The sequence below is a fragment of the Giraffa tippelskirchi genome, chromosome 5, assembly GCF_054371585.1.
Source record: "Giraffa tippelskirchi isolate mGirTip1 chromosome 5, T2T-mGirTip1v1.2.pri, whole genome shotgun sequence".
NCBI lineage: Eukaryota > Metazoa > Chordata > Mammalia > Artiodactyla > Giraffidae > Giraffa > Giraffa tippelskirchi.
In genome coordinates this window covers 75,571,818-75,597,010 of record NC_137279.1, presented here as the reverse complement: position 1 = coordinate 75,597,010, position 25,193 = coordinate 75,571,818, and the positions used below count along the sequence as shown (strand labels likewise).

The window sequence follows — 25,193 nt, the reverse complement described above, 5'->3', positions numbered from 1 at the left end:
CATTTGAGAGTCTTTTCCAGTCCACGTGTGTTTCCTTGTCCTGCCTCTTGGAGGATGAACGAATAAGCAATAATAATAGTATGGAGAAAATGCACAGCCCGAAAGAGCCTCAGAAAGCTGGCTCGGTTGGATTGCAGCACCGGTGAGGTCCCTCTCGGTGTGTCCAGCAACTACTGGCTTGTGTGGTGGGCTGTCCAGGGTTGGGCTGTGGACCTGGCCACTTATATACTTCGGGCTGCCTCGCTATATACCAGGCTAAGATATATTTCAGGTTCCAGTTGGCATGGAGTCAAAGAGACAGGATAAGGCAGCTACCCCACTTCTTCTATATTACATGTACAGGGATATTCATTGAAGCATTGTGGTGATGGGGAAAAAATAAATAAAAATAACCTAAAGATCCATTATAAGCAGCAGGTTAAAAGATTTTCGGTAGACCCACGCAAATCAGCTATGCAAAATCACGCAGCAGGCCTCCCTGTCCAAGCTCTGCTGACTTGGCGTCCCACCAGCTCTGCCCCCTACAGTAATGAGCCTGCACCTCCTACCCAGAAGGGGGGCACATTCCTGATGGGCGCAGCCTTCATGTGCGGCCTGGGTGCCTGGTGGCATGTGAGCACCAGGGTGCCTGCCAGTGCTCTGTGCCCCTGACGGCCTGGAGGGAACGTGAGAAATTCAGTGGAAGCTCATGGTGGGCACCTCAAGGGAAAGGTCTCTTCCTTCTTTCTCCTTTCCTGCCCCCTCCTTCCCTCATTCCCAAGTTAATAAATAGCCAAGTGGTTCAGGTTTCAACCAACGGATTAGTTCTGACTGTTGGGCAGGAAACAGTTGTTTTCAGCCAAGTCCTTAATCCTAAACCCAGGTGTCCCCCTCCGCCCCCTCCCCGTGGGGATCGGGGCCACCTGATGCTGTTGTTCCCCATCCCCCAGTCCTGCTGAGACCCTGTGACCTCAGGCAGGGTGAGGAGGTGAGGAGACGCCAGACCTGCCAGTGCCCCTGCCACCAAGGGAGTCTCTCAATGGGTAAACACAGCTCCTCTCTCCTCCCAGATCGCTCCCTCTGACAATGCCAGGGAGCCAAGCATGCAGCACAGCCACCGAGCAGATGGAGACCACCCTCCTCCAACCCTGAGAAGGGAGGAGGGGGAAGGGGGCTTGGATCCACATGCAAGGTGTCCTTAATTGTTGGAAAATCCTAGAAGACAAGTGGTTGGACCCCACACAGGGAGGAAGCGGGTCTCCTTTCCTGGGCAGGGGAGAGGCAGATGAAGAAGCAGGCTGGTGAGTGCTTTCTTAGGCTGTCAAGTCCTGGGGCCCAGGAGGGTTCACGTAGTTACAGCCCCAAAAGGGAGAGGGGGGAGGATTGCATGGGCAGTGAAACTTTGTGAAGATGCTGAGACTGTCGCCGTCTTGTGGGGGGTGAAGGGGAGATGTGAGGCATCTAGGTTCACTGGGGAAACTTGGGAGGAAGGCATGGAGCTCCTCCTGCGGCTTCCCATCGGTCTCCCTCCTCCCTGCTTGGTGCTCTCTTTGGGAGAGGCTGGGATCACCAGTACAGAGCATTTGAGTTTCCTAGGAAACCCGTCCGGCCTTCAGATGCCTGTGAGTGGAGGGAGCACACGGGCTGGTGTCACCATCTGGTGCCTGCTTCCTCCCTTGGTCTGAGAGATGGAAGGGAGCTGTGGACCCAGCGGAGGGAGAGGAGCAGGGAGGAGGCTCCTCCACGGCGCGCACGGCACCCCTCTGCAGAAGGTGACCTCAGAACCAGGGCAGCTGAGCTGAAACCCTTGGGGTGAGGGTGCAGGGAGGCTGGGAACAGGAGAGATGGCCATTCTGGGGTTAGTGCCTGGAGCCCCCGAATCCCTAGATTCTGAGAGTCTGTCTGCAGGATGGAGGAAACAGGGAGGCCCTGACTGAGATCAGACAGAAGCCCTGAGAGGGAGTAGGGGTGGATTTCAGGGAAAAAGGGGACGAGTGTGTCTGTTGAGCAGGGACAAGGTCTGTCTACTTCATGGGATGTTTAATAGATGTTATTAGGTTATTGCTGTTATTTTTATTACTCAAGTGTATGCTATAGCATCAGTTTTATTATATATGATTTAATCAAAAATTGCTAATACACTAATTCTTGATGGATGCATATCTCTCAGTTAAGAGGAAGTATCTGATAAGATGGCTGTTCACTCAGTCCACGAATATTTATTGTACTGGTTCGCTCCTGAGGGAGACAAAACATAGACTCAGGAAGTTCAGAGTCTGATGCAGGAGATGGATGTAGGAACAACTAGTCTCATCGGCAGGAGGGTATGTGTGACCCCTGGAACAGAGCATGCCGGGGGTACAGGGGAAATCGCAGCCCACTTTCAGTGAGAAGGTAGAGCCTGCGCGGCAGAGGGGTTGCCACTGAGGGCCTTGGTGAGGAGGGGTGTTTGCACTGTAGAGAGGTAAGGGGGTCGCACTTCCAGCCTTCACAGAGGTGGCCAAAGGTCCAGAAACTACCTGGCTGGTCTTGGGGGGGCGGGGGGTGCAAGGCCCAGGCTGGCCCTGCGGGAGAAGAGGCCGCATGGGTTGGGAGCCAGGTCACAGGGCTTGAGTGGTGCACAGAGAGTGTAGGTTTTGTCTCTTAAGTCAGCTCCTTGGCTATTTTTTCTGCCAAAATAAACGTAATAGAGGACACATACCAGCTCTTTCTCTGTTCTTGAAGAAAGAAAATGAAAAGTGAGTGAAAATGTGATTATTACGAGTTGTATATATTATATATTTATATAACCTGAGCCACTTGGATTTATATTTATGTATACATCATTTGCAACTGTTCCTGGTTGGTACTGGAAACAAATGACTTGAGAGATTCTTTATGTCCTAGTCCTGATTTCCCCTAAGAGGGCCTGCCTTCCTGTCTGCAGGAAGCCTGTGGCCTGGCCTGGGATACTCCTGAGTTCTTTTCAGACCCCATGCACATGGTCCTTCCCCACTCCTTGTTTTGATGGGCTTCTATTTCCTCTTTTGTTTCAGCTCCTCTCTCTGATTTCTGAACAGGTTGCTTCCAGGCAGCCACAGTAATAAACCCTGCTGCGTGTTTGTTTTTTTAATCTCATGCAGGATGGCTGAGTTTTGTGTTGGCTTGGTTGGGCTTTTATTATCTCTCTGTTCCCCCCACAGTATCCTGTGGCAGTGATGTGTGAGTGTATTTCTTAGTTGATTCTTGTAGTACTATTCTAGTCATTTCATTAGTTTATTCTAAGAGCTAGCTGCTGGCACGTGGCCCTGTAGCACTAATCTGTTGCTTTGCGTATCTGCAGGCAATAATTCAGAAACACAGCCTCAGTCTACCTGCAGAGGTGTTTTGTTCACAGCCCTGGGCATTTCAAACTGAACATATTTGGTTCCAAGCTCATGATCTCCCTAGCCCTAGTCACTTCCAGACTTTTCCCCTTTCTTAATTCTTGATGCCAGTTATGAAGTCATCCTATCCAGTCTCCCAGCCTAGAAACCTTGATGCCATCCTCCTTCTCACCATCCACTACCAGTCTGTCATCAGCTTCTACCCCTGTTGATCCTAACCCAGAGAACATCCTGAAGTCTGTGGGAGGCCTCAGGGGCCATCAAGCCATTCATCTGTCACAGTCTGTTTCACACCTGCCCGGGGGCAACTATGGAGTCTGGAAGCTAGGACAATTCGAGTGGAGCAATGGGGCGTTGTCCCCAAAGGAAGAGGATGCAGTAGGGCAGAGAGTGGGCTGTGGCTAAGCCCCACACCACCCATCAGGTGGGCGGGGCAACGGGCAGGTAGATCATAGGCCCTCTCCTGGGTTCAGACCCACATGATAAAGGTATGTGTAGTGGAGTCACGTGAACAGTGAAACAACTCCCGTTTGTACTGTGGTTCCTATGCGTTATTCATGTGATTCTCACAACCACCATCTGCAGCAGACAAAGCAGGAATATTTATTTCCATTATGAGATTTTTAAAAAGGTTTGGAAAACAAGTAGTTTACAGAAGATAAGTGGCAGGACTGAGACCTTTACTTGGATCTTCCTTTCCATAAATATTTCCTGCCAGGGACCCTGCCAGTCACTGGGGACACAAAAATGAGCAGGGCATGGTCTGAGCCTCAAGAATTTCACAAGGATGTGAGAGAGCTTAAGCCAGTGGTGAGCAACCTACAGCCCCCAGGCCAATCCCAGTCCACTGCCTGTTTTGTAAATAAAGTTTTGTTAGAACATAGCCACACCCATCCACTCACTTCTTGTCTATGGCTGTCCTCACTCTGTAAAGTTCAGCACTTGTGACAGAAACTGTCTTACGAAGCCTAAAATACTTACTGTCTAGACTTTTACAGAAAAGGCCTCCAACCCTTAGTTTAATCATACAGTTTTGCTCAGGTGCTGAGTGCCCAGAGAGGCAGGTTTAAGCTATAGTGGAGATGAGAGGGACTCCCAGCTCTGCCGGGGGTAGGGGGCATGGAGGGGCACAAGGAATCCTTTACTGTGCAGAGGATGTCTGAGCAGTGAAGTCTTGAAGACTGAGTGGGAATTAATCACATGACAAGGAGGGAAGGCCTTTACAGGCACAGGGGCTGGCATGGATAAAGTATGGAGGTTGAATTCAGTGTGACATGCTTGATCTCTGGGTCGGGAAGATCCCCTGGAGAAGGGAATGGCTACCCACTCCAGTATTCTTGCCTGGAGAATCCCATGAACAGAGGAGCCTGGTGGGCCGCAGTCCATGGGGCTGCAAAAGAGTCAGACACAACTGAGCAATTAACACACAAGGAAGCATTTAGGGTTTGGGTGGGCTTGGAGGGGACTCCAGAAACCTGATCTTAAAGAGCCTTATGTGCTATGTTCAGTAGTTTGTATCTGATCTTACATGGAGCGATGGGGAGAAATGGGAAGGTTTTCAGCAGAGCAGTGACATGATCAGGTGGGGATTTAAAAAAATCACTGTAATAGCAACATGGAGAATGGATTGAAAGGAGACCAGTTGGGAGGTTATTGCAATGAGGCGTGATGTTTATCAGCAGTAAGGAACTGGGAATGTGCAGAAGGGAGGGGGAATGAGAGACACCTGGAGGGAGATGGTCCAGGGGCCTTGGTGCCTGGATGGGAGGTATGAGAGGAAGTGGGAGGTAAGAGGGATGCCAGGTGTCTGGCTTGGTGACTTAGGTGGGTACCACCAAACACAGAAGGGAGCTGGAAGGTCAGGGCCCCAGTGCAGACACTGAGGACATCAGGCAGAGGCAGAGGGTCCCGCAGCGCGATCGGGGCTGCCATGGAGGCTAGAAGGGCCGGAAAGAAAATGAGCCCCGGAGTGGGGCTTCAGAGGCTAATAAGGAGGAAAGGGTGTCATGAAGGATGAAGGACGGATGGGGTGATTAACAGATGTTAATGCCTCCAAGAGGTCTGGCATGATAAAGACTGAAAACAGTGAATCTGGCCATCTGGAGGCCAATGTGGGGTCCAGACAGGAGAGGTTGAGGGTGTGGTTGGAGGAGTGATGAGTGGGAACAAAATCAGCAAATATAGAAGCCACTGACCTCTACTGGGAAAAAACCAATGTTCATGAGAAGAAACGAAAGAGAAAACTAGGTACCTATAGGAAGCTATGGAATACAGAGAATGACCTTTTGGTTTCATTATGCGAGAACTTGAAGATGTTTCTCTGCTGAGGCTGAGAGCCAGTTAAGAAGAGTTTGGAAACCTTCAGGGAGAGCAGAGAGTTGGTGGCCAGGGACCTTGCAGAGGGATGGAGCCAGGTCCAGGCCGAGGCAGGCAGGAGGAGGGGGAGATGCTTTTTCAATACAGAAAGTGAAGATCATGGGAAGCTTATGTGTTCAACAAATATTCTAGGGGCATTTCTGATTCTGATAGCACTCTCAGTTGCAAGTGATAGAAAACAACTCCAGCTGGCTTAAACATTCAAAAGAATTTTTAATATAAACACACGTGTAATTTAAAATCCCCAAGTAGGGCTTTGTTCAGGAAACGCTCCCTCAGTGACTGAAACAGTGACGCGAAGGGTCAGGTCTTGCCGTGTCTCCTGTCTGCTTTCTGAACTGTTGGAGTGTCCCCACGGTACACTCGGAGACCGCTCTCCCCCTCCCCGGCCCGTCCCTGAAGCTCCACCCTCTCCCGTTGGGGGCTCCCCCACTGGATCTCTTTCAAGAGAGGGGGAATCTTGTCTTTCTGTTACCAGAAGTCTCCATGAAGCCCGGTGCCTCTGGCTGGATAAGGTGTCCATTCCTAGACCATCCATAGGGGTGAGAGTTAGAAAGTGCTAATTTTTTTATACTAATCACAGCCCAACCCTAGAATTGGGTAGGATCACGCTAGAGACAAATTCGCTGAAGAAAAATGTCTGTACTATTATGGACTGAATTGTGCCCCTCCTTGAAATTCATATGTTGAAGGTCTGCTGCTGCTGCTGCTGCTAAGTCGCTTCAGTCGTGTCCAACTCTGTGCGACCCCATAGACGGCAGCCCACCAGGCTCCCCCGTCCCTGGGATCCTCCAGGCAAGGATACTGGAGTGGGTTGCTATTTCCTTCTCCAATGCACGAAAGTAAAAAGTGAAAGTGAGGTTGCTCAGTCATGTCCGACTCTTCGCGAGCCCATAGACTGCAGCGTACCAGGCTCCTCCCCGTCCATGGGATTTTCCAGGCAAGAGTACTGGAGTGGGGTGCCATTGCCTTCTCCATGTTGAAGGTCTACCCACATGTAACTATATTTGGAGACTGGGTCTTTAAAGAAGTAATTGACGTTGAATCATGTCAATAGGGTGGGCTCTCATCCAGTAGGACTGGTGTCCTTATAAGAAGAGGAGGGAACACCAGGGGTGTGTTTACACAGAGGAAAGGCCATGTGAGGACACTGCAGGAAGGCAGGCATTTGCAAGCTAAGGAGAGAGACCTCACAAGAAACCAGCCCTGCTGACACCCTGACCTTGGACTGCCAGCTTCCAGAGCTCTGAGACTGAGTTTCTGGTCTGCGGCACTTTGTAATGGCAGTGCTAGCTAATGAATACAGGATGGGAGGAGAGCAAGGATGCTGGATAAACATACACTAAATGTCCATGAGGTTCTCTGTGTGCTTGACATTGTGCGGGTTGAATAAGACACTGTCCCCCATCCTCAAGGAACTCGTTGTGTAGTTGGGAGACCACATTCTACACCAAGACCTAGCACTCATTACAGCAAGTATATCCCAGAATTCTCTGAGAGCACAGAGGATGAGGACCAAATCCAGTCTTGGTGGTCCAGGGAAACCAAGGAAGGCTTCCCAAAGGTGGTGTCACCTGACCTGAGCCTGAAAGATAACAGAAAGTTGGGTGAAAGAACAGAAAAGGCAGACTAGGAAAAGACAGTGATTTGTGTAAAGTTAGTGTGAAAATAAATGCCACCCAAGTGAGCACAAGCAGACGCTCTTTATTCAGAGTGAACTATAGCAAGGGAGTTGGCCACCATCACTTGCTTTGGCAGAGACTTAAAGGCAGAGAGGGGAGAGGACAAGCTTTTAGAGGAAGAAAGGGAAGGCTCTGGGTGTGCGCTGACTGACAGGAGCACCTGGAGGCGGACTAAGTAGAAGCAGGCATCCTAAGTGATTGGTCTGGGAAACATACTTGTCTTTCCCTGGATGATCTTGAGTTGGAAATACTGGTTAAAAAAGAAAAAATCAGAAAGCCTGCAGTCAGCGAATGAAGACTGTTCAGGGAATTCAGTGTAACTGGGGGTGAGTGGAGGGGCTGGGGATGAGGTTGGGCAGGTAGGCAAGGGCCTGATCAGAGACCTTCCAGAGCCCACCTTGAGATGTAATGGCCTGGGCTGGGCTGGGGATGGACACAGGTTGTCCAAGGCTGTTGGGGATCTTGAAGCCCTCCAGAGAAGCCACCGCAGGCCTCGATGAAGAAGCCCTGGCCCCAGGAAGCCAGATGGTTTCTGGCCCAGCGCTGCAGCCCCAGCCTGCTGTGCTGTTCCCCACGCCTGCGTTTTGCTGTCGCACCCACGTGTGCTTGCCCCTAGGCACAGGGTTTCAGCATTTGGGAAGTTAGGCACGTCTGCAGTGGCACAAGGGTTTTCAGTTCTCTGTTTTACTAACCCAGAATTCTTTTCTCAAATAAACCTTGTGTGCAAAAGCCCATGGTAAAATAAGGACTGGAAAGCTGCTAGCCAACCCCCTGCCCCGTGGAGAAGACCTGAGGCACTTCCAGAGAACCCACCCTGCTCCTCTGGACCCAACACAAAACCCAGCACCAGAAGATTCTTGAGAACTCTTTCAGCTCCACCCTCACCACTTGGGATACTTTGTGTGGAACCCCAAGATGGCCATGAGGCTGGTTGCATTGGGTGGTTTCACTGAATGGTGAAGTGCCTGGGTTTGGAAGCCGAGGAGCTGGCCTCACCCCAGAGGCCACAGCACTTCCCGCATGGTCTCCCTGCTTCCACTTTCTTCCATCTATGTTCCGCCCTCCACACAGAAGCCAGAGTGGTCTTTACCAGCAAATCTCATCGGATCAGTCCGCCACTTAGAACCCTGCAATAGCTTCTTTAGATGCTTGGAACATAATTTAGCTCCTTCCTTTGGCCTTCAGCCCTCCAGGAGTGTATCTTGTCTCCATCTCTGACTCTGACTTGTTCTGTTCTTCCCCACATGCTCTCCAGACTCCAGCTACACTGGTTTCTTTCATTTCCTTGCATGTCCCCATCTGCTTCTTGCCACAGGGCCTTTGCACAGACACTTCTTCCTGCCTGGAATGTTGTTCTGACCCATCTTTACAAGGTTGACTCCTTCTTGCTATTTAGATCTTGGTCAATGATACCTTTTCACAAAGGCCTTCCTTGACTATTCACTTTCTTTTATCACATCACCCTACTGTGGTTTCTTCTTCTTTTTTTTTTTTAAATAGTTAGAGCACTTTTAAATTCACAGCAAAATTGAGCAGAAGGTACAGAGATTTCCCTTTTGCCTCCTGCCTCTACACATGCACAGCCACCCCTGTCATCACCCTTCCCACCACAGTGGTCCAGTCATTACCATTGATGAGTCTACACTGACATACCATTATCACGCAGAGTCCATAGTTTACAGTGGGATTCACTCCTGATATTGTGCATTCTATGGGTTTTAACAAATGATGATGAAACCATTAGAGTATCGTAAGAGTAGTTTCACTACCCTAAAACTCCTCCATGCTCCGCCTGTTTATCACGCCTTCTCTCCACATCTTTTTATTGTCTCATCTTTTTATTGTCTCCACAGTTTCGCCTTTTCCAGAATATCCCATAGTTAACTATGAAATCATACAGTATATAGCTTTTTCAGATTGGCTTCTTTCATTTACTAATATGCATTTATTTCCTCCATGTCTTTTCACATCTTAATAGCTCATTTCCTTTTAGTGCTAAAGTATATTCCATTTGTCTGGATGCACCACAATTGATTTATCCATTCGCCTACTGAAAGACAGTTTGATTGATTCCAAGCTTTGGCAGTTACGGAAACGGCTGCTGTAAACATCGTGTGCAGGTCGGGTTGTGTTTTCTTCTCTGCACTTATTGGTGCCTCACTTTGTTGTTACTGCCATTCGATGTTTATTTCCTGTCTTCCCCACTGGAACGCTGAAAGCTCTGTGACAGTAGAACTTGTCCCTTGCCCCCGAGTTCATCTCTTGTCCCTGTTCATTCTCTAGACCAGCACCTGAAACCAGGTCTGGTAGTGATCGAGTGACTGGCTGGCTGCTGCCCAAAAGTCCAAGGCGGATTCTGCTGCAGGAGCTGTGGAGCTGCCAACCGAGCTGTGTCTCAGCGCAGCCTGTCTTTTCTCCCTGTCACTTCAGATGTGTTGTGACCACCAGTACAGCCTGCTCAGAATGGGGCTGTGAGAATGTGGGGAGCTCCTGGCTGCAACAGCTTGCAGTCCTGTCATCCATCTGCCGGGGACAGCTTGAGGAATCAACACCAGGGGCCCCCCAGTCTGGGGAAAGAAAGCAAACCAGGACCCACAAAAAAGGGAAAACAGAAAAGCAGAAAGTGACTGCGGCTGAATAAGTAGTAGTGCTCCTTGAGGCTGTTGCTGGTAGTGTACTGGAGGTAGTTCAAAGCCTCCTGGGTAGCAGCAGCTAACATTTCTTGAGCTTTTGCCCCAAGCTTTAAGTGCTTTGTATAGAATTTGGGTATCAAGTCACAATTGCAGCCCTGTAGAATAGGTGCTCCTGTTATCTGCAGTTTTCAGATGAGAAATGCCAAGACCTGAAGGTTCAGTACTTGCCCCTGATCCCCACCTTGTAAGCGGGCAGCAGCTTCAAACCCAGGTGGCCTTTCCGCATGGCCACTGCTCTTGAACTTGACCAAGAGAGGCTGTCTTTTCCAGGTGTCCCACCAGTGGCTGATCATCACTCAACTCACATGTACTTTCCTAGGCCCCATCTTAGATATTTTGAATTCGTATCTCCCACAAGGCTTGCAGATGTAAAGGCCTTGCCTTCAGGAAGGTTGCCCGAGTGTGTGAAGCATCCTCATGTAAGATGGCAGCGGTTCTAAAGGCCTTCAAGGTGAAAAAGGCTTTTCTAATCTGCAGGCTTGATTTGGTCCCTGCCTAGAAGTTTGAGAGTCCAGGGATTTGTACATTTACAGTAGTGCCCAGGTGATCCTGATAAGCATCCAGTTGCCTTCCTGCAGGGGCAGGAACACACCTGACAAAATGCCATTTGCATTCTGGATGAAAAGCAGTGTCACATGCAGAACACTTCACGTTTGGGTGATTCTATTCTCTTTTTCTCGTCTCTTTTATTTACTCTTCACACAGTGGGTTGGGGAGTGGGCATCTCAGATATACAAGACTTGGATTAATCATAGTCCCTAGTTCATAGTATACCTCAGTTCATACAAGATTTCCCTTTTGGTTTTATTTATTGTTGTTCTTTTCCTTATTCTCTCCCCCCGCAGTAGACCTCCCTTTAATGTATTTTATGTCCTTATAGTTCACCTCTTACCTATTTAATTCAATAGAAAAGGATTGTTTAAATGCATCATAGTGGTAGCTTGTGTGGGTGGTGTTTCATTTTCATGGGTGGTTTTGTATGATGGCTATATTTATTAGATTATTCTTGTCTGCATCTCAGAGAAGCAGCTGCCTCTCTGGAATTTCTTCTCATTTGATCCTTTTTTTTGCCCCCATGAAGCTAAATAGAAAAATTCCACACCCTCCTCCAACTTTCCAAGACAGTCATTATCATCATCACCCCCTCTTCTGCAGCCTCCATCTGCCCTTTCAAGGATATGCAGCTTTCCTTATTCCTCCACAGGATGCTCCGTAGTTAGTGGCATTCCCCTTAAAGGGCCATGACAATTCCACCCCTGAGCCCTGCCCCTGGCTCGTCTGCTTCTCCCACCTATAACCAGCAATTTGTTTATTCATTTATCTATTGATGGACATTTGGGCTGCTTCAACCCCTTGGCTATTGTGAATGATGCTGCTATAAACATCTGTGTACATGTACTTGTTTGGGGCTTCCCTGGTGGCTCAGTGGTAAAGAATCTGCCTGCAATGCAAGTGCTGCAGGAGATGTGGTATTTGATCCCTGGCTCAGGAAGATCCCCTGGAGGAGGTCATGGCATCCCACTCCAGTATTCATGTCTGGAGAATCCCATGGACAGAGGAACCTGGAGGGCTACAGTCTGTGGGGTTACAAAGAGTCAGACATGACTGAAGCAACTTAGCATGCAGCATGCATATACTTGTTCATGTCCCTGATTTTAATTCTTTAGGGCATATACTTAAGAGCAGAAATATGGAGTCATATGGTAATTTTATGTTTAATTTTTGAGATACTACCAAACTATACATTTCTTTTTTAAATTGCAACTTTGCTTGGTAATTGTCATCTATATGGAGAGACAGGGAAATTTGATGGGAAAACCCTGGGCTACCAGTCAGGAGACCTAGGATCTTTTCTTAGTTTTGCCACAAAGTCGTGAGGTGACATTGAGGATGTCATTTCCCCTTTCTAGGCTCTTGTTTCCTCATCTGAGAAGTAAGGCAATTCCATAAAGCTAAATAATCTTTAAATTATCTTCCTCTTTAAAGGTTTTATTGGAAAAGTTGGGTTCCAAGGGAAAAGGGAGAGAGAATTGTCAAATAGCTAAATGTGATTATTTCTCTGTTCTTTTCCTACTGTGTTTTTAAATTGTGGGTTAAAGACACCCCAAATAATTGGCCTCTCTTCCTGCCAATGTGTATCTAGTTAATGAATAGCTTCTGGCTTCCTGTTTCCATCAAGAGTCCCAGAAAAAAGATACCCTTCTCTTTCCCATCACTTCCTACCACTTGGCAGCTCCTGAACAAAACATGGTGGTCTCAGAGTCAAAACTGGAGTCATCCCCACTGTCCTCTTGGGAGGAATGCTGAGCCTCTGCCTGGCGCTGTTTCCTCAGCACTAAGGTTTCTTTGGAGGTGAAGGAACCACAGGGGGCAATTGCAGACTCTTTTTGAGACAGTGTAAGGGTCACCTTAGAGAAGAGGAGGAAACAGAAGCCTCCTGTGAGGCCTTCCAGCCAAACAGTCTCCCCTTGGGAGCTTTTCTCCTTTTCTTAACTCACAGCTGACTGGTTCCCTGGCCAGAGAGCAGCGCCTGTGTAGGGAGGGAATTTTTTTCCCCCACTGATGGAAAGCCTTCACAGTTCCCAGGTCCAAAGCATGTGCTCTCCTGCGCCACCTGGTGGTTTCATGGGGAAACATGAGGTCTAAGACATGTGAACCAAGTGGCTTGTTTTATTCAGGCATTCATTTGCTTATTTTGCATCCATCTATCACATGGTTTTGAGCGCCTACTATGTTTCAGGCATTACGCTATACTCTAGGAATAAACAAGAAGAGGCACCTTCCCTCAGTACCTTCCCTTTGATAGGATGTACAGAGGAGTGACTTTTGGAATGAATTCAAAGTGACAAGGGCTCTAATAGGGGAGCACAGACAAGGGAGCATGTAAGTCATACTTGGCACACCCTAATGAGAGAGGGCAGATGCGGAAAGTGTTCTAGACAGAAGTTAATCTGTGCAGGTCAGCACAATAGAGCATTATGTACTAAGAGACCTGGTAGACAACCCATGTTGGCTGGAATGCAGAACGCAAGGGGAGGGTAAGAAGTGGTCTTGTAGTTGGGGCTGCATCATTCAGCTTCAATTTTGGGGCAGCAGTGAGTTAGTGAGTTTGACTAGGGGATACCGTGTCTATATTTGCATTTGCACTAAGATCATGGCATCCAGTCCCATCACTTCATAGCAAATAGATGGGGAAACAATGGAAACAGTGACAGACTTTATTTTCTTGGGCTCCAAATCACTGCAGATGGTGACTGCAGCCATGAAATTAAAAGACGCTTGCTCCTTGGAAGAAAACCTGTGACTAACTTAGACAGCATATTAAAAAGCAGAGACATTACTTTGCCAACAAAAGGTCTGTCTAGTCAAAGCTATGGTTTTTCCAGTAGTCATGTAGGGATGTGAGAGTTGGACTATAAAGAAAGCTGAGCGCTGAAGAATTGATACTTTTGAACCTTAGTGTTGCAGAAGAGTCTTAAGAGTCCCTTGTACTGCAAGGAGATCCAACCAGTCCATCCTAAAGGAAATCAGTCCTGAATATTCATTGGAAGGACTGATGCTGAAGCTGAAGCTCTAATTCTTTGGCCACCTGATGCAAAGAACTGACTCACTGGAAAAAACCCTGATGCTGGGAAATATTGAAGGCGGGAGGAGAAGGGGATGACAGAGGATGAGATGATTGGATGGCATCACCGACTCACTGGACATGAATTTGAGCAAGCTCCAGGAGTTAGTGATGGACAGGGAAGCCTTCCATGGGGTCACAAATAGTCGGACACAACTAAGCGACTAAACTGAACTGATTTGCTTTGAGGAGTAAGCACTCTGGTTATGGATGGAGAATGAATCAGAGGGGAAAGGGCAGAAGTGGGGAGAGACCACTTAGGAAGCTGTTGCAGTAACTAATATAAACGATGATGGCCAACACCAAGGAAGAAGCAGTGGGAAAGGAGACAGCAGACAAGGAAAAGAGTCCAGAAATACACAAGGTGAGGGGCGGGTATCAGGCCCAGCTTCCACTGGTTTGCCCACATTCAGGCACAAGAGCTCCCCTGCACCGCAGTCAGGATACATGGGAGCTGGCAAGAGTGTGCGGGTGATATCAAGGCTTCACATTGCTGCCAAATTGTTTTAAATAGTGTGTGCATTTGCTAGGTGGCTACTCATCCAGAAAAGCCGGAGGAATTGTGGGGAAACTGCTTCCTGCTGTCCTCTGTGGTTTGTTTGGCCCCATGATAGTTAGAACAGCAAACTGGACCACTTTTTAAGACTCCATGTTTCAGAGCCTCAGCAGTTTAAAGGTTGGTGTTTGAGTCTCAGCTGTAGGCCATTCTTGCCCTTCTCTTTCAGGACCAGGGGCAGGATTTGTCTCTCCAGGACCATCCCAGGCTCCTTGAACAGGCATTTTTAGCCCTAAACCCTGTAAGCCGTGGAACACCGTCTTGTGCTTGAGGATGTGAGCATCGTGCTGTCATGAATGTTGCTTATTCTACCAACCCTCTGGAGCCTTCTGTCCTGGGCTGTCATATCCGCACTGCCATTATCCCTAAAGGGACAGCGTCAGGGACCACTGCCAAATAGGCACAAAGTATCTGCAGAAATCATTCATTTACAAACTCTTATGGGCAACCAAGTTTCCATTTACCCAACTTCTGCCCCTCACCGCTGCCTCCTTCGCTCTCCGCCTCTCTGGGTCAAAGGACAGTGTTGTGATCTTGTCTCTATGCCGCTAACCCAGACACACTCAGCCTCAGGCCCCCTCATCACATGCGGTTCAGAAAGGCTGTGAGACAGGTGTGTTTCCCACGGGCTCAATGCATGGGGCTTCCCTGGTGGCTCCGACAGTAAAGAATCTGTCTGTAATACAGGAGACCCGAGTTCAGTCCTGGGTTGGGAAGAACTCCTGGAGGAGGGCATGGCAACCTACTCCAGGATTCTTGCCTGGGCAATTCCATGGACGGAGGAGCCTGGTGGGCTACAGTCCATGGGGTCGCAAAGAGTTGGACATGACCGAGAGACTAACAGTGCATGGCATCTTCCAGGTGTGGGGCCTGGGAGCCAGTGTTTGTTTTTATGACTATTCTATGTAGAGTTGTCCTTTCTTCTAGAAAACTGGTTCTCAACTGGGGGTGGTTTACCCTCTCTCCAGGGGACAGTTGGCGATTCTAGAAACACCTTCAGTTGAGGGTAGGAGTGGGCCTTCCTGGCATCTAGTGGGCAGAGGCCAGGGGTGCTGCTTAGCATCCCACAATACCCAAGACAGTCCCCACACAAAGCATTGTCGGCTCCCAAAAGCCGATAGTACAAGGTTAAAAAAACTCTGTATGAGAATGTATGTCTGTAATCAAGGGGACCCTGAATCCTCAAGGCTCTGTAGGATTGCTAGAGCAGACCAGGAGTTCAGGGAACACTCACTTGACATCATATTTCTTTCCACAGCTGAACTCTGTCCGGGAGGCTCAGTTCCAGCGACTGGAGGCAGCAAGACCTCGCGGGCCGGGGCACAGGGCACGAGGCCGGGTGCTCAGGATGGCCGGGCCACCGCCACCGCCCTGGGCCTGCACAGCCATCCTCTTCTGCGCGCTCAGCCTTGGTGGGACCATTGAGATTCCCATGGACCGTGAGTCTCCTGTCCTCTTGGAATCTGCTGACTGGGGGCAGAGGAGTCGGAGGGGAGGGAAGGGGTGGGGAGAGTAAGGACCCTTCAGAGAAGGCTGGGGACAGCAGAAGCAGTGGCTTCTGGATTCAGAGCGGGTTTTCCTCCAGAGGATCAACACGGGCGAGCTCATGCTTGGGAACCTGGGACCTGGAGTCGCTGGGCCATCTCTCAGGGCCGCAGCTGTGCTGGTCGCTGCCCGGAGCCTGCTGAGAGTCTGGAAGCCCGAGTGTCACTCAGGAGTCCTTCCCTCCACACTCCTCCCTCATCCCTCTGTGGTCTTGACTAACCTATCAGAGCGGAGTTTCCAGGGGCTGAGCCTGGTGGATAGCTCTGATTTGCCTTTCTCGTATATCCAGGTCCCTTTGGCTGAAGTGATGAGGACAGATGGCCTGGGGAGAGTTGTAAAGGAGAAGACTTTTGCAAAAGACTGTGGCTAAATAAGACAGTAAAATAAAGAACCCCATTATAGTGTCACTGTGGGAGAATCAGACACGAATTCCTTCTGTTTGTTTTCAACTTTCCCATGGTAAAGTTGAAAAGTAAAATCCATGGCATCTGCTTCCTATGGTGGGACATTATTGGGCCACCAAGATCATAAAGTCAACATGAAAATGCTGATCTGACAGCCATGTCTCCACCAGCCATATCTGGTGTTACATTTGTAAGTGGCCTGTTGACTGGAAGCCGTGATCCTTGGCCCTGTATTTAGATGGGTGCCACCTTTGCTACAATTCCGACTCTTCTGCCAGGAATTCTGGGCATCCCAGAGCTATGATGTGGATATACCACCTCTGTCCCCCGTTCCTGCTTTGAGGAATAGTTGGGACCTATGTGATGCCAGTGTTGACTTAGACTCTCTCCAAGCGACAGGTGTCTGGGGAGGGGTGGGGGAGTGATACAGCCTTGAAGAAGTCCCCACTGAGCTCTCCAAAGCCAGCCTCTGGGGCCTGGAACTAGCACAGCTTGGAGAAGAGTTGCAGGTATCTCGGCTCCCTGCTGCCGCCCGCCTGCACTTCACCGGTAATAGCCGCCCAGAGGAGGGGGCATTTCTGGGTGAAGGCCAGGAGAAACTGTAATGGGACCCAGAGCAAGATGGACAGGACCCCAACCTGTGTACGTGTGTGTGTGTGTGTGTGTGTGTGCATGCACACATACACTTAGGGAGGGAGGGAAGGGGCAGTTGTGAAGGAGACTTCCCATGGAGACCATCTGCACTGCTGGCTCAAGGATAGTTTCTCATTAACGGTCCCAGGCAGACAGTCTAATAAGGAGCATGGTAAGGCCACATCCCTGGAGAGGAGAGGGGCTGAGGAGAAAAACTGGGTTATGCAGGAAGCGGTGAAGGCTCGTTTCGCTTCTGCCACTTCTGATCTGCCACTCTGATCCCCGGGGTGGGTGGGTGAGGGGTTCCTGCAAAGTGAACCTGTGAACCGATGGCTTTGACGTCTGTGTTAGGAATCTGGATCCTAAAGCTCAGGGGACCTGGACAGGACCCCACAGCTAGTCTCTGCAGAGCATCAGCCGTGGGCAGAGATGCCAGGCCCCCAAGGAGGGCCTGGAGGACATCTTCCTGAGTGTTCATCGGAACCCAGGCCCCGCTTGCTCAGGGCCACACAGCAAATGGGTGATGGATTCACGGAAAGACCCCAGGCCTCTTGGCTGCCCAGTCTGGCCCCACGTGCCACCTCTGTTATCCTGCCCCTTTAGCTCATCCAGGGTCTCCCTGGAATAGCAGCTGCCACATGCCTGACAGAGAGCTCAGAGCTCTCCAACCATCATCTCCGGTAACACCCACAGCCCGTCCACGAAGTCAGTGTCATCCTTAGCCGACTCTGAGGGGCAGAGGAATGAAGCTGTTTTCTCCAGCTCATCCAGGCAGGGCCAGGAGGTGACCATGGTGTCTCTCTTAACGAGGAAGTCCTTCTGCAAAGCCACTCGCAGTGCCCCTGGCTGTGTAGACAAGAAGCTCCCACTGCCGCCTGGAGCCTGTCGCATATGTACTGTGCCTCCCTGGTTGCTGCAGGCACAGTGGCCATGGCGAGGTCTCCAGCCTGAGTCTATGAAAGATGAATGCAAGATGAGAGTGAGGCAGGCCCTCCAGAAGGCACCCGGTTGCCCTGGGAAGAGGCCCTGTCAGTCAGGGTATGTCCTGCCCCCCGGGCCCAGCAGGGTAGACGCCTCCCAGACGATCTGAGTCCATCCTTCCATCTCACCCAGGAGAACAGGCTGGGGAAAGCTCAGGCTTCCTTCCCTCCAGCCCCAGCTTTATTGAGATATTACTGACATAAAAATATGTTTATTTACAGTGTAGAATTCAGAAAAAAAGTTACCTTTGTGGGTGTGTGTGGTGGTAACTTCTAAGATCTCCTGTAAGGATATAATACAGCACAGTTAATAGTCGTTGCCATGCTGCACACAAGATCCCCAGAACTCACCCATCTTGTAGTTGAAAGTTGTACCCCTCGACCAGCGTCTCCCTACTTCCCTCCGCCCCCAGCCCTTGGCAACCGCCATCCTACTCTATTCCTTTGATTTTGACTCTTTAGATTCCACATGTAAGTGAGAACACACAGTATTTGTCCTTCACCGTCTGACTTATTTCTCTTAGCATTGACCTCAGGGTCCATCCATGTTGTTGCAAAAGGCAGGAAGGTACCTGCACCCCAGTGTTCACACAGCTTTGCTCACAACAGCCAGTGGGAACACCCTCAGCTTTCTCTGTGTGGTGGCTGGGAGGGACAGAGGGCTTAGGCCACGGGCTGCCTGGCGTGTCCTCTGCTCGCTTCCCCTTGAGGGGCATCATCTGTGGCTCGGGGAGCTGGGTGCAGCAGGTGTCCTAGGACAGGGCCCAGGCCGCAGCACAATCCCTCATTGAACATGCGGCCTCTGGCTCCCGCTGCTCTGCCAGCAGAGTCACATGCACCCCCCACCCCCAAGCAGAACAGCGTGACCTTTGGGAAAAGCAAAGGGTTGCTTTTGCCCCATCTATCAGAGTGATTTTGCCAAAAAAGTGAGTCTGCTGGCAGCTTGCCCCTCCATCTCCCTCCCTGCATCAAGGAACTTGGCATTTTTCCCCCTAGGGACCCATGGAGGCGGGCAGCAGGGTAGGAGCGACTCTCCCTCCTCATTGTCATGCCAGGGCGTGAGGCTGGGGTGGCCTCAACAGCGTGCGTGCACTCACTGCATCTTCCACGGGGCAGGGGTACCAGGGGCTGTCAGAGCCAGGGAGAGGAAAGGGGTTCAGAATACAGGAACCCTGCAGACTGAGTGGGCGTCTGTCCCACTCCCTGCAGAGCGCATGGGAAGACTGTCCCTCCCGCTTGGAAGGAAAAGAGCAAATTCATTCTCACTCGACACTGCCATCCAGCAGGTTCCGTAGGAGAGAAGGGCAGGGTGCACAGGACTAGGTGGTGACGGGCACTTTGTCTCTGGGCAGGCTGTCCTCTCTGTCTGCCTGCTGTGGCGGCATGCCCTCTGGGCTGACTGTGTCCCTGTGGTGAGTCCCTTAGCTGCACATGGTGGCTGCAGGTGTCATTACCTCTTTAGGCAAGTAGTTGCTCAAGAGGCCCCCAGCCAGATGTCAGTGTGGGGCTGGGGGCAGAATCCAGAGGCTCTGTCCAGAGTGTCAAGGAGAGCGGAGGGCCAGGGCCCCGCTGGCTGGCTCACCTCTCCAGCCGAGAATGGATGTGAAAGGAGCTCTCGTCCGGCAGAGGGGGAGCTGATTCTCCTTGCTGTAATATAGTGCCCCAAACTTCCTGTGGGACCTTAACTGAGTCAACTTCCCTTTCAAGAATCAGACACTCCCTGGGCAACATCTAGGGCTGTCGCCATTGAACTGGCCTATGTGTAAAAGAGACTTGAAACCCATGTGGGCAAAGCAGACCCTGCGTTAGGCTTCCCATCTGGGGTGAGGCCAGCACCCTCAACTGAATATGAGGACCCAAAAGACGTCAGTTGTGTCCTGAGATGAAGTAACTAGGGGCCTGGGCTGGTAATCGAGGGAGTGGGTCAGGGGTCAGCCCTGCTGCTCCTGATCATGGTCCCTTCCCCCTACCTCCCCCTCCCTGCCCAACTCCCTGGCTTTCCAGAGTTACCTTTCTTGGGTCCTGGCAGGAGAATCATAGATGGTTGAAGATGCCACAGTGGGGAGCTCTCCAGAGCCTGTGTCAGAAACCAAGATTTCTGCTGCTCCTGTAGACTTTTCTTTCCTTTTCTATTTCTTGCCAAGGTCGCCCCAGGCACATGGTAAAGTAGATAAAATTTCTGTTAATCCGTGGACAGGTCACACACACACACCCCCAGCCCACTGAAAGAATCCCTTTGAACCTTTTCATGAGCTTTCTTGTCCAGACTCTCACTTCCTGACAGTGTGTAGCAGGGCCCTCATCCCTGCTGCCCTCCGCCTCCCCTCTCGGTCTTCCCTCTCCTGTGGCTCCTCGTGTCGCTTGGTCCTGTCTTAACTCTGCCTTCTCCAGGCCGCTTCGCTCAGAGCCTCTAATCTCCTCTTGCACATCTCACTGATCAAGTCAGAAAGTTTTGAGGTCATGGTGGCTCAGCCTTCCCCCAGGGGAGCACTCACTTGGAAAAGGTCAGCTCACCATACCAGCAGTGTCTGACCTCTCCACCAACCTGAAATAAGAATGACCTACAGTAATGTCATCGTGTAATATATAACACAATGTAACTGTGAGGAAAAGACATCTTAAAAAGTGTTCTCTGCAGAGAAATTTTAACCTTCTCCCCACGAAAAATAAACCCTCTCAAACCTTGCTGTTCACAGTGTGGTCTGCAAACCACAGGCACCCGCATCATCTGGCTATTTGTCAGAAATGCAGAAGCTCAGCCCCACCCAGGCCTAGAGTCAGAGCCTGCGTTTTTACCAGACAGCCCTCCCCCAGGTGATTCTCATGCTGATTAAAGTGTGAAAGGCCCACACCCCAAACACCTGTGCATGAGCACATGCATGTCTCAGGGGAGGCCGGGGGAAAATTCGTGCCACCTGCCCCTTCACCCTCCTTCTAAAAAGCACAGGAAGGAGTGGTGGGTTCTGCTTCATCTCCACAGTTGTTCAGAAGCAGGATTTCCATAGAACAGTGTGCTTCTGCCATGAGCAGATGACAGTAATTCATCCTTCCCTTGAGTTTTCCAAAGGATGGCAGAGGAGGAGATGGTGGGAAGATGCTTTCAGGTGTGAAGGAGAAGGTGTGGAGGGAGCAATGAGGCTGTGGACCTGACTGGCCCTTGGGCTTCGCCCTGCAACAGTGGTTCAGCTCCACCCCTTCCACGGGCCTACAGCCTCACCCTCGCACCTTTGGCTAAGGAGCCTGCTTTCCTCGGGGGCATCTGGAGATGATGAGTGGCATCCTCAGACCCCAGCCTCTTTTGAGCAGCATTGCCAGTTCTGATGTGCAGAATTCCCTGGAAAGCATTTGGTCAGAAGCTGGTCCTTTTGCTCAGCTGTGCGGTCTGGTCCCCTGGGGGAGGTGTCACCTTCTCCATGAAGCATCTGGGTCTGTCCCCAGCCCAACTTGGCTATCCCACAGAGCTCTGAAGCTGGGAGAGAGAGCGGACACTGGCCTCCCCCTCCCCCTGCAGGCCGGGGCCTGAGGCCACCTGGGTGACAGTCATGGCCGATAACTGATAACCGTTGTCTTCTTTTCTCCCCTCACAATGCTAACCCATCGGGAACTAACAGCAAGCATTCAGAATGAGCGTAAGTCCCCTGGGTGCCTGTCTGCACTGTGCCTCGGGGAGGTGGCGGGCAGTAAGAAGGGACGGGAGAAGGCCAGGAGGATGCTGGGGTACTGGCAGCCTCTGGAAGGACTGCTGTCCCCCCGTTCTCCAGTGGCTGGCATGGCAGTGCCGTGGAGGACTTCGGAGCTTGGGGCTGGGAGCTGGAGCTGGCTGTTTGACTGCAGACAAGCCCCTAGGAAGGCCTCTGGGGACTAAAGCAGCTTTCAGCTCTAGCCTCACCACAGTTTGCCAACTGTTGATCCTACAGGGCTCAGAACCATCATGGCAACTAGGTTCTGGAAATCGAGCTGCTTTTGGTTCCTTTATTCAGTCAATGAACATTTATAAAGAACTGTTGTACACTAGACATTGTACTAAGCATTAGAACATATGAACGAGTAAACCAAAAGCCTGGCCTTCAGGTTTTCATAAAGATCCTCGACACACCATGCCCTTTCTTGCAGCCCTGTTTAAGCAGTTGGGTCTCTAGAACGGGGCACTGCTCACCGCTGCTGGCCTGCTTGTCTGGGTGGTTCCTGAAGCTCTTAATTTGAGCCGTTCCCCAAGGGCAGGTCCCCGCAGCCCTGACTGCTCACTGTGTGTGCTCTTGCAGTGTCCCAGCCCCCGACCATCACCAAGCAGTCAGTGAAGGACCACATTGTGGATCCCCGTGACAACATCTTGATTGAGTGTGAAGCCAAGGGGAACCCTGCCCCCAGGTGAGTGCATAGCAGGTAAATCCAAGCTGGGTGGAGGGAACCGAACCTGCAAAAAGGGCATCAAAGCCGTCCCCTTCCCCCTGAGCCTGATGATAGTTGAAGCAGCTGAGAAATCCATTCAGAAAATGTTCACTAGGCACCTACTAGGTAGAACGTACAATTTGGATAACTACGAAATGTAGCTGATAGGAAACTGGGGGCCAGAAAACTTAACTGGCTTCAGTTCACACCAAAAAGCCAGGACTAGATATGAAGTTTTCTGACTTTGAATATAACATTCTTCCCACTGCTTATGTTTCCAGCACCCACCCGATTCTTAGCTTACAGGAAGTTCTTCTTTGCGCTAACTTGAGTCTTCCATTCTGAGTTCACCTCTGCTTATTTATGTGCATATCAAGATCATATGGTGGGCTTCCCTGGTAGCTCAGATGGTAAAGCATCTGCTTGCAATGCAGGAGACCCAGGTTCGATCCCTGGGTCAGGAAGATCCCCTGGAGAAGGAAATGGCAACCCACTCCAGTATTCTTGCCTGGAGAATTTCATGGGCAGAGGAGCCTGGCGAGCTATAGTCCGTGGGGTTACAAAGAGTCGGCACAACTGAGCGACTAACACACACACACACACACACACACACACACACACACACACACACACAAGATCATATGAGATATCTGCAGACACGAACTGCAAGCCTGCTATGGCAGGCTCTGTGTTAAATGTTGTTCCTCACACTGTCTGTTCGCCCACCTCACTGCCCTTTGGGGAAGGACCCCGTCCTTGTGGAGAAGAAGTGATGAGGAGGCACAGAGATGTCAGGTACCTAACCCCAGGCCTCTGACGTCCCAGACCAGGGATAACTTCTACCAAGTGATAAGCACTGGGGATGGGAATGCCCACCCTCTTCAAAGCAGCATCCACAGGCTGGAGCTTCCAGCAGCCTCATGCCGGACTTGTACTCAGATGTGACAGACCCTCATGTAGTGTGTGACTGTCAGCAGGAGACGTGAGGTGGGCAGGGCCTCGGGGTTGGCACCCTGCTTCTGCCTCCCTCCGTGGGTGTGCCCGAGACGGCTGGCCCAGAGCAGTGAGCTCAGAAGCAAGCAGGGCCTCTCTTGCCCATGAAGAAGTAGGAGTCTCCTGCAGGGTATCTTGACCTTGCTTCTCAGGGTTGGTCTTTCTTCCACAGTCCTTTGAGGGGCAGTGACTGAGATTCTGAAAAGCTGCTGATGTCCCTGCTTCTTTTAGGCTATGTCCTGGGCAGACACATGTCCGCCCCCCAGAGAAACAGAGGGATGTTCTAGTCTCTTCATGCTAGGGCTCAGTTTTATTAAGGCTACTTTGTATTTTAAAACTGCTCCTCTGGGGCTGTAATGTACAGCCGCCATTTTATAATCTACATCCGCTGAGCAGCACACAGATAATTTGGGGCCATTTCACTTTGACTTTAGAGTGGGTTATGGAATAATGACACAGGCGAAGGGCAGGTTCCCTGATGTGTTGGGGCCAGTGGAATAGGAATTTGGGTTTGGGTTCCTAGTCAGAGGTTGAGAATGCTTAGGGGTGGGAGTAGCCACTGACTCTGGATTTTAAAAAATAAGAATTGCTGCCTACTCTTTCAAAGAGCACAGCCCCCACAGCCGCTTGGTATCTCGCACTTGCAGTCATGACTCCCAGCCTCGGTTGGGTGGCACGACTACTGTCAGGGGCCTCCTCAGAGACTCACGTGGGTGGGACCCAGCACCCGGCATTTTATCAGGTGTCTGAGTAGGTCCTGCGGCTCAGCCAGGGCTGGGACCCACTGGTCTGAAGGAATGGTTACGGGTCCGAGTCCCAGTCTAGGGCCCTGAGTTTCTGGCCTAGAGCTGGGAGCCCGGAGTCCACCCTGCTACTCTTGGTTGTCCCTGACCCTACCCCCCGCCCCGCATCGTCTACAGCTTCCACTGGACTCGCAACAGCAAGTTCTTCAACATCGCCAAGGACCCCCGGGTGTCGATGAGGAGGCGGTCCGGGACCCTGGTGATTGACTTCCGCAGTGGCGGGCGGCCCGAGGAGTACGAGGGGGAATACCAATGCTTTGCCCGCAACAAATTCGGCACGGCCCTGTCCAATCGGATCCGCCTGCAGGTGTCCAGTGAGTGCGTGGGCCAGGCCCACGATGCCCTGCTGCTGGGTCGGTGGAGGGCAGGGCGTGGAGGGTCATTCCAGAAGAGCTGTCCCGCCCTTGGCCTGAAGCTACCTGAGGGGTCTGCGTGCCCAGCCTCTGAGCAGGGGTGTGCCTTCCGCAACTCAAAAAGGTTCCTTGGAAAGGAAGTTTCCAAACCACTGTGGAAGAACCTCACTGACCACTCCGGGCCGGGGGCAGGGAAGGAGAAGAGCCTTGGAAGATGTGTGTTCGTTCAGTCTGATGAAAGGCCTCTCCTGCCTCTCCAGGCCACCCCTTGCTCGGACACACAGACCCTGTCCCTCTCTCGGGCCTTCTTTGTTCTCCCATTTCCTCTTCTCTTTGCCCTCCTTGCTGCCACCTTCTAACCCCACTCCTTGCCCCAGTGCAGCCATCACCCTCATTGAATCCTCCTCTGTTTCTCCCCAGAATCCCCCCTGTGGCCCAAGGAAAACCTAGACCCTGTCGTGGTTCAAGAAGGTGCCCCCTTGACGCTCCAGTGCAACCCCCCACCTGGGCTTCCATCCCCAGTCATCTTCTGGATGAGCAGCTGTAAGTCTCCAGGGCCTGGTGTTTTATTTCCATTTTAACCTTAGGGAGTGTTAAATGGGAAGGGGTCTTCCCAAGGCTAGACAACCTTGACTCGTGAGAACAGATATAAGGTGGCCATATGCCTGAGAACATGGACTGTGCAGAGAGAGGTTGCTGGGGCTCACTGTTGAGCCTTGCTGCTGTTAGCTGTGTGATCTCAAACAATTTGTTTAACATCTCTGGGCCGCAGTTTCCTCTTTTAAAAAACTAGGGCTGATAAATGTATTTATCTAAT

At 50.9% G+C, this 25,193-nt stretch overlaps 1 protein-coding gene and 1 non-coding gene across 8 annotated transcripts in view; both read left to right on the top strand.

Moving 5' to 3' along the window:
• The window catches only part of NFASC (neurofascin), a 200,267-nt gene that overhangs the window by 114,965 nt on the left and 60,109 nt on the right, over nucleotides 1-25,193 (top strand). For 6 of the 7 annotated variants that reach the window (XR_014053852.1, XR_014053853.1, XR_014053851.1 and 3 more), the window contains 4 exons: nucleotides 15,535-15,715; nucleotides 22,101-22,206; nucleotides 24,141-24,337; nucleotides 24,797-24,919. Coding sequence is in view for 4 of the 7 variants with exons in the window: in XM_081490941.1 (XP_081347067.1) it covers nucleotides 15,535-15,715; nucleotides 22,101-22,206; nucleotides 24,141-24,337; nucleotides 24,797-24,919 (607 nt within the window). In the remaining 3 variants the exon portion in view is untranslated. Of the gene's footprint in view, nucleotides 1-15,534; nucleotides 15,716-21,449; nucleotides 21,468-22,100; nucleotides 22,207-24,140; nucleotides 24,338-24,796; nucleotides 24,920-25,193 lie in introns of all 7 variants that reach the window. The other variant, XM_081490940.1, reaches the window with a different exon arrangement.
• TRNAC-GCA (transfer RNA cysteine (anticodon GCA)) lies at nucleotides 22,620-22,692 on the top strand. Its single transcript has one exon. It is a non-coding gene; the product is annotated as a tRNA-Cys (tRNA).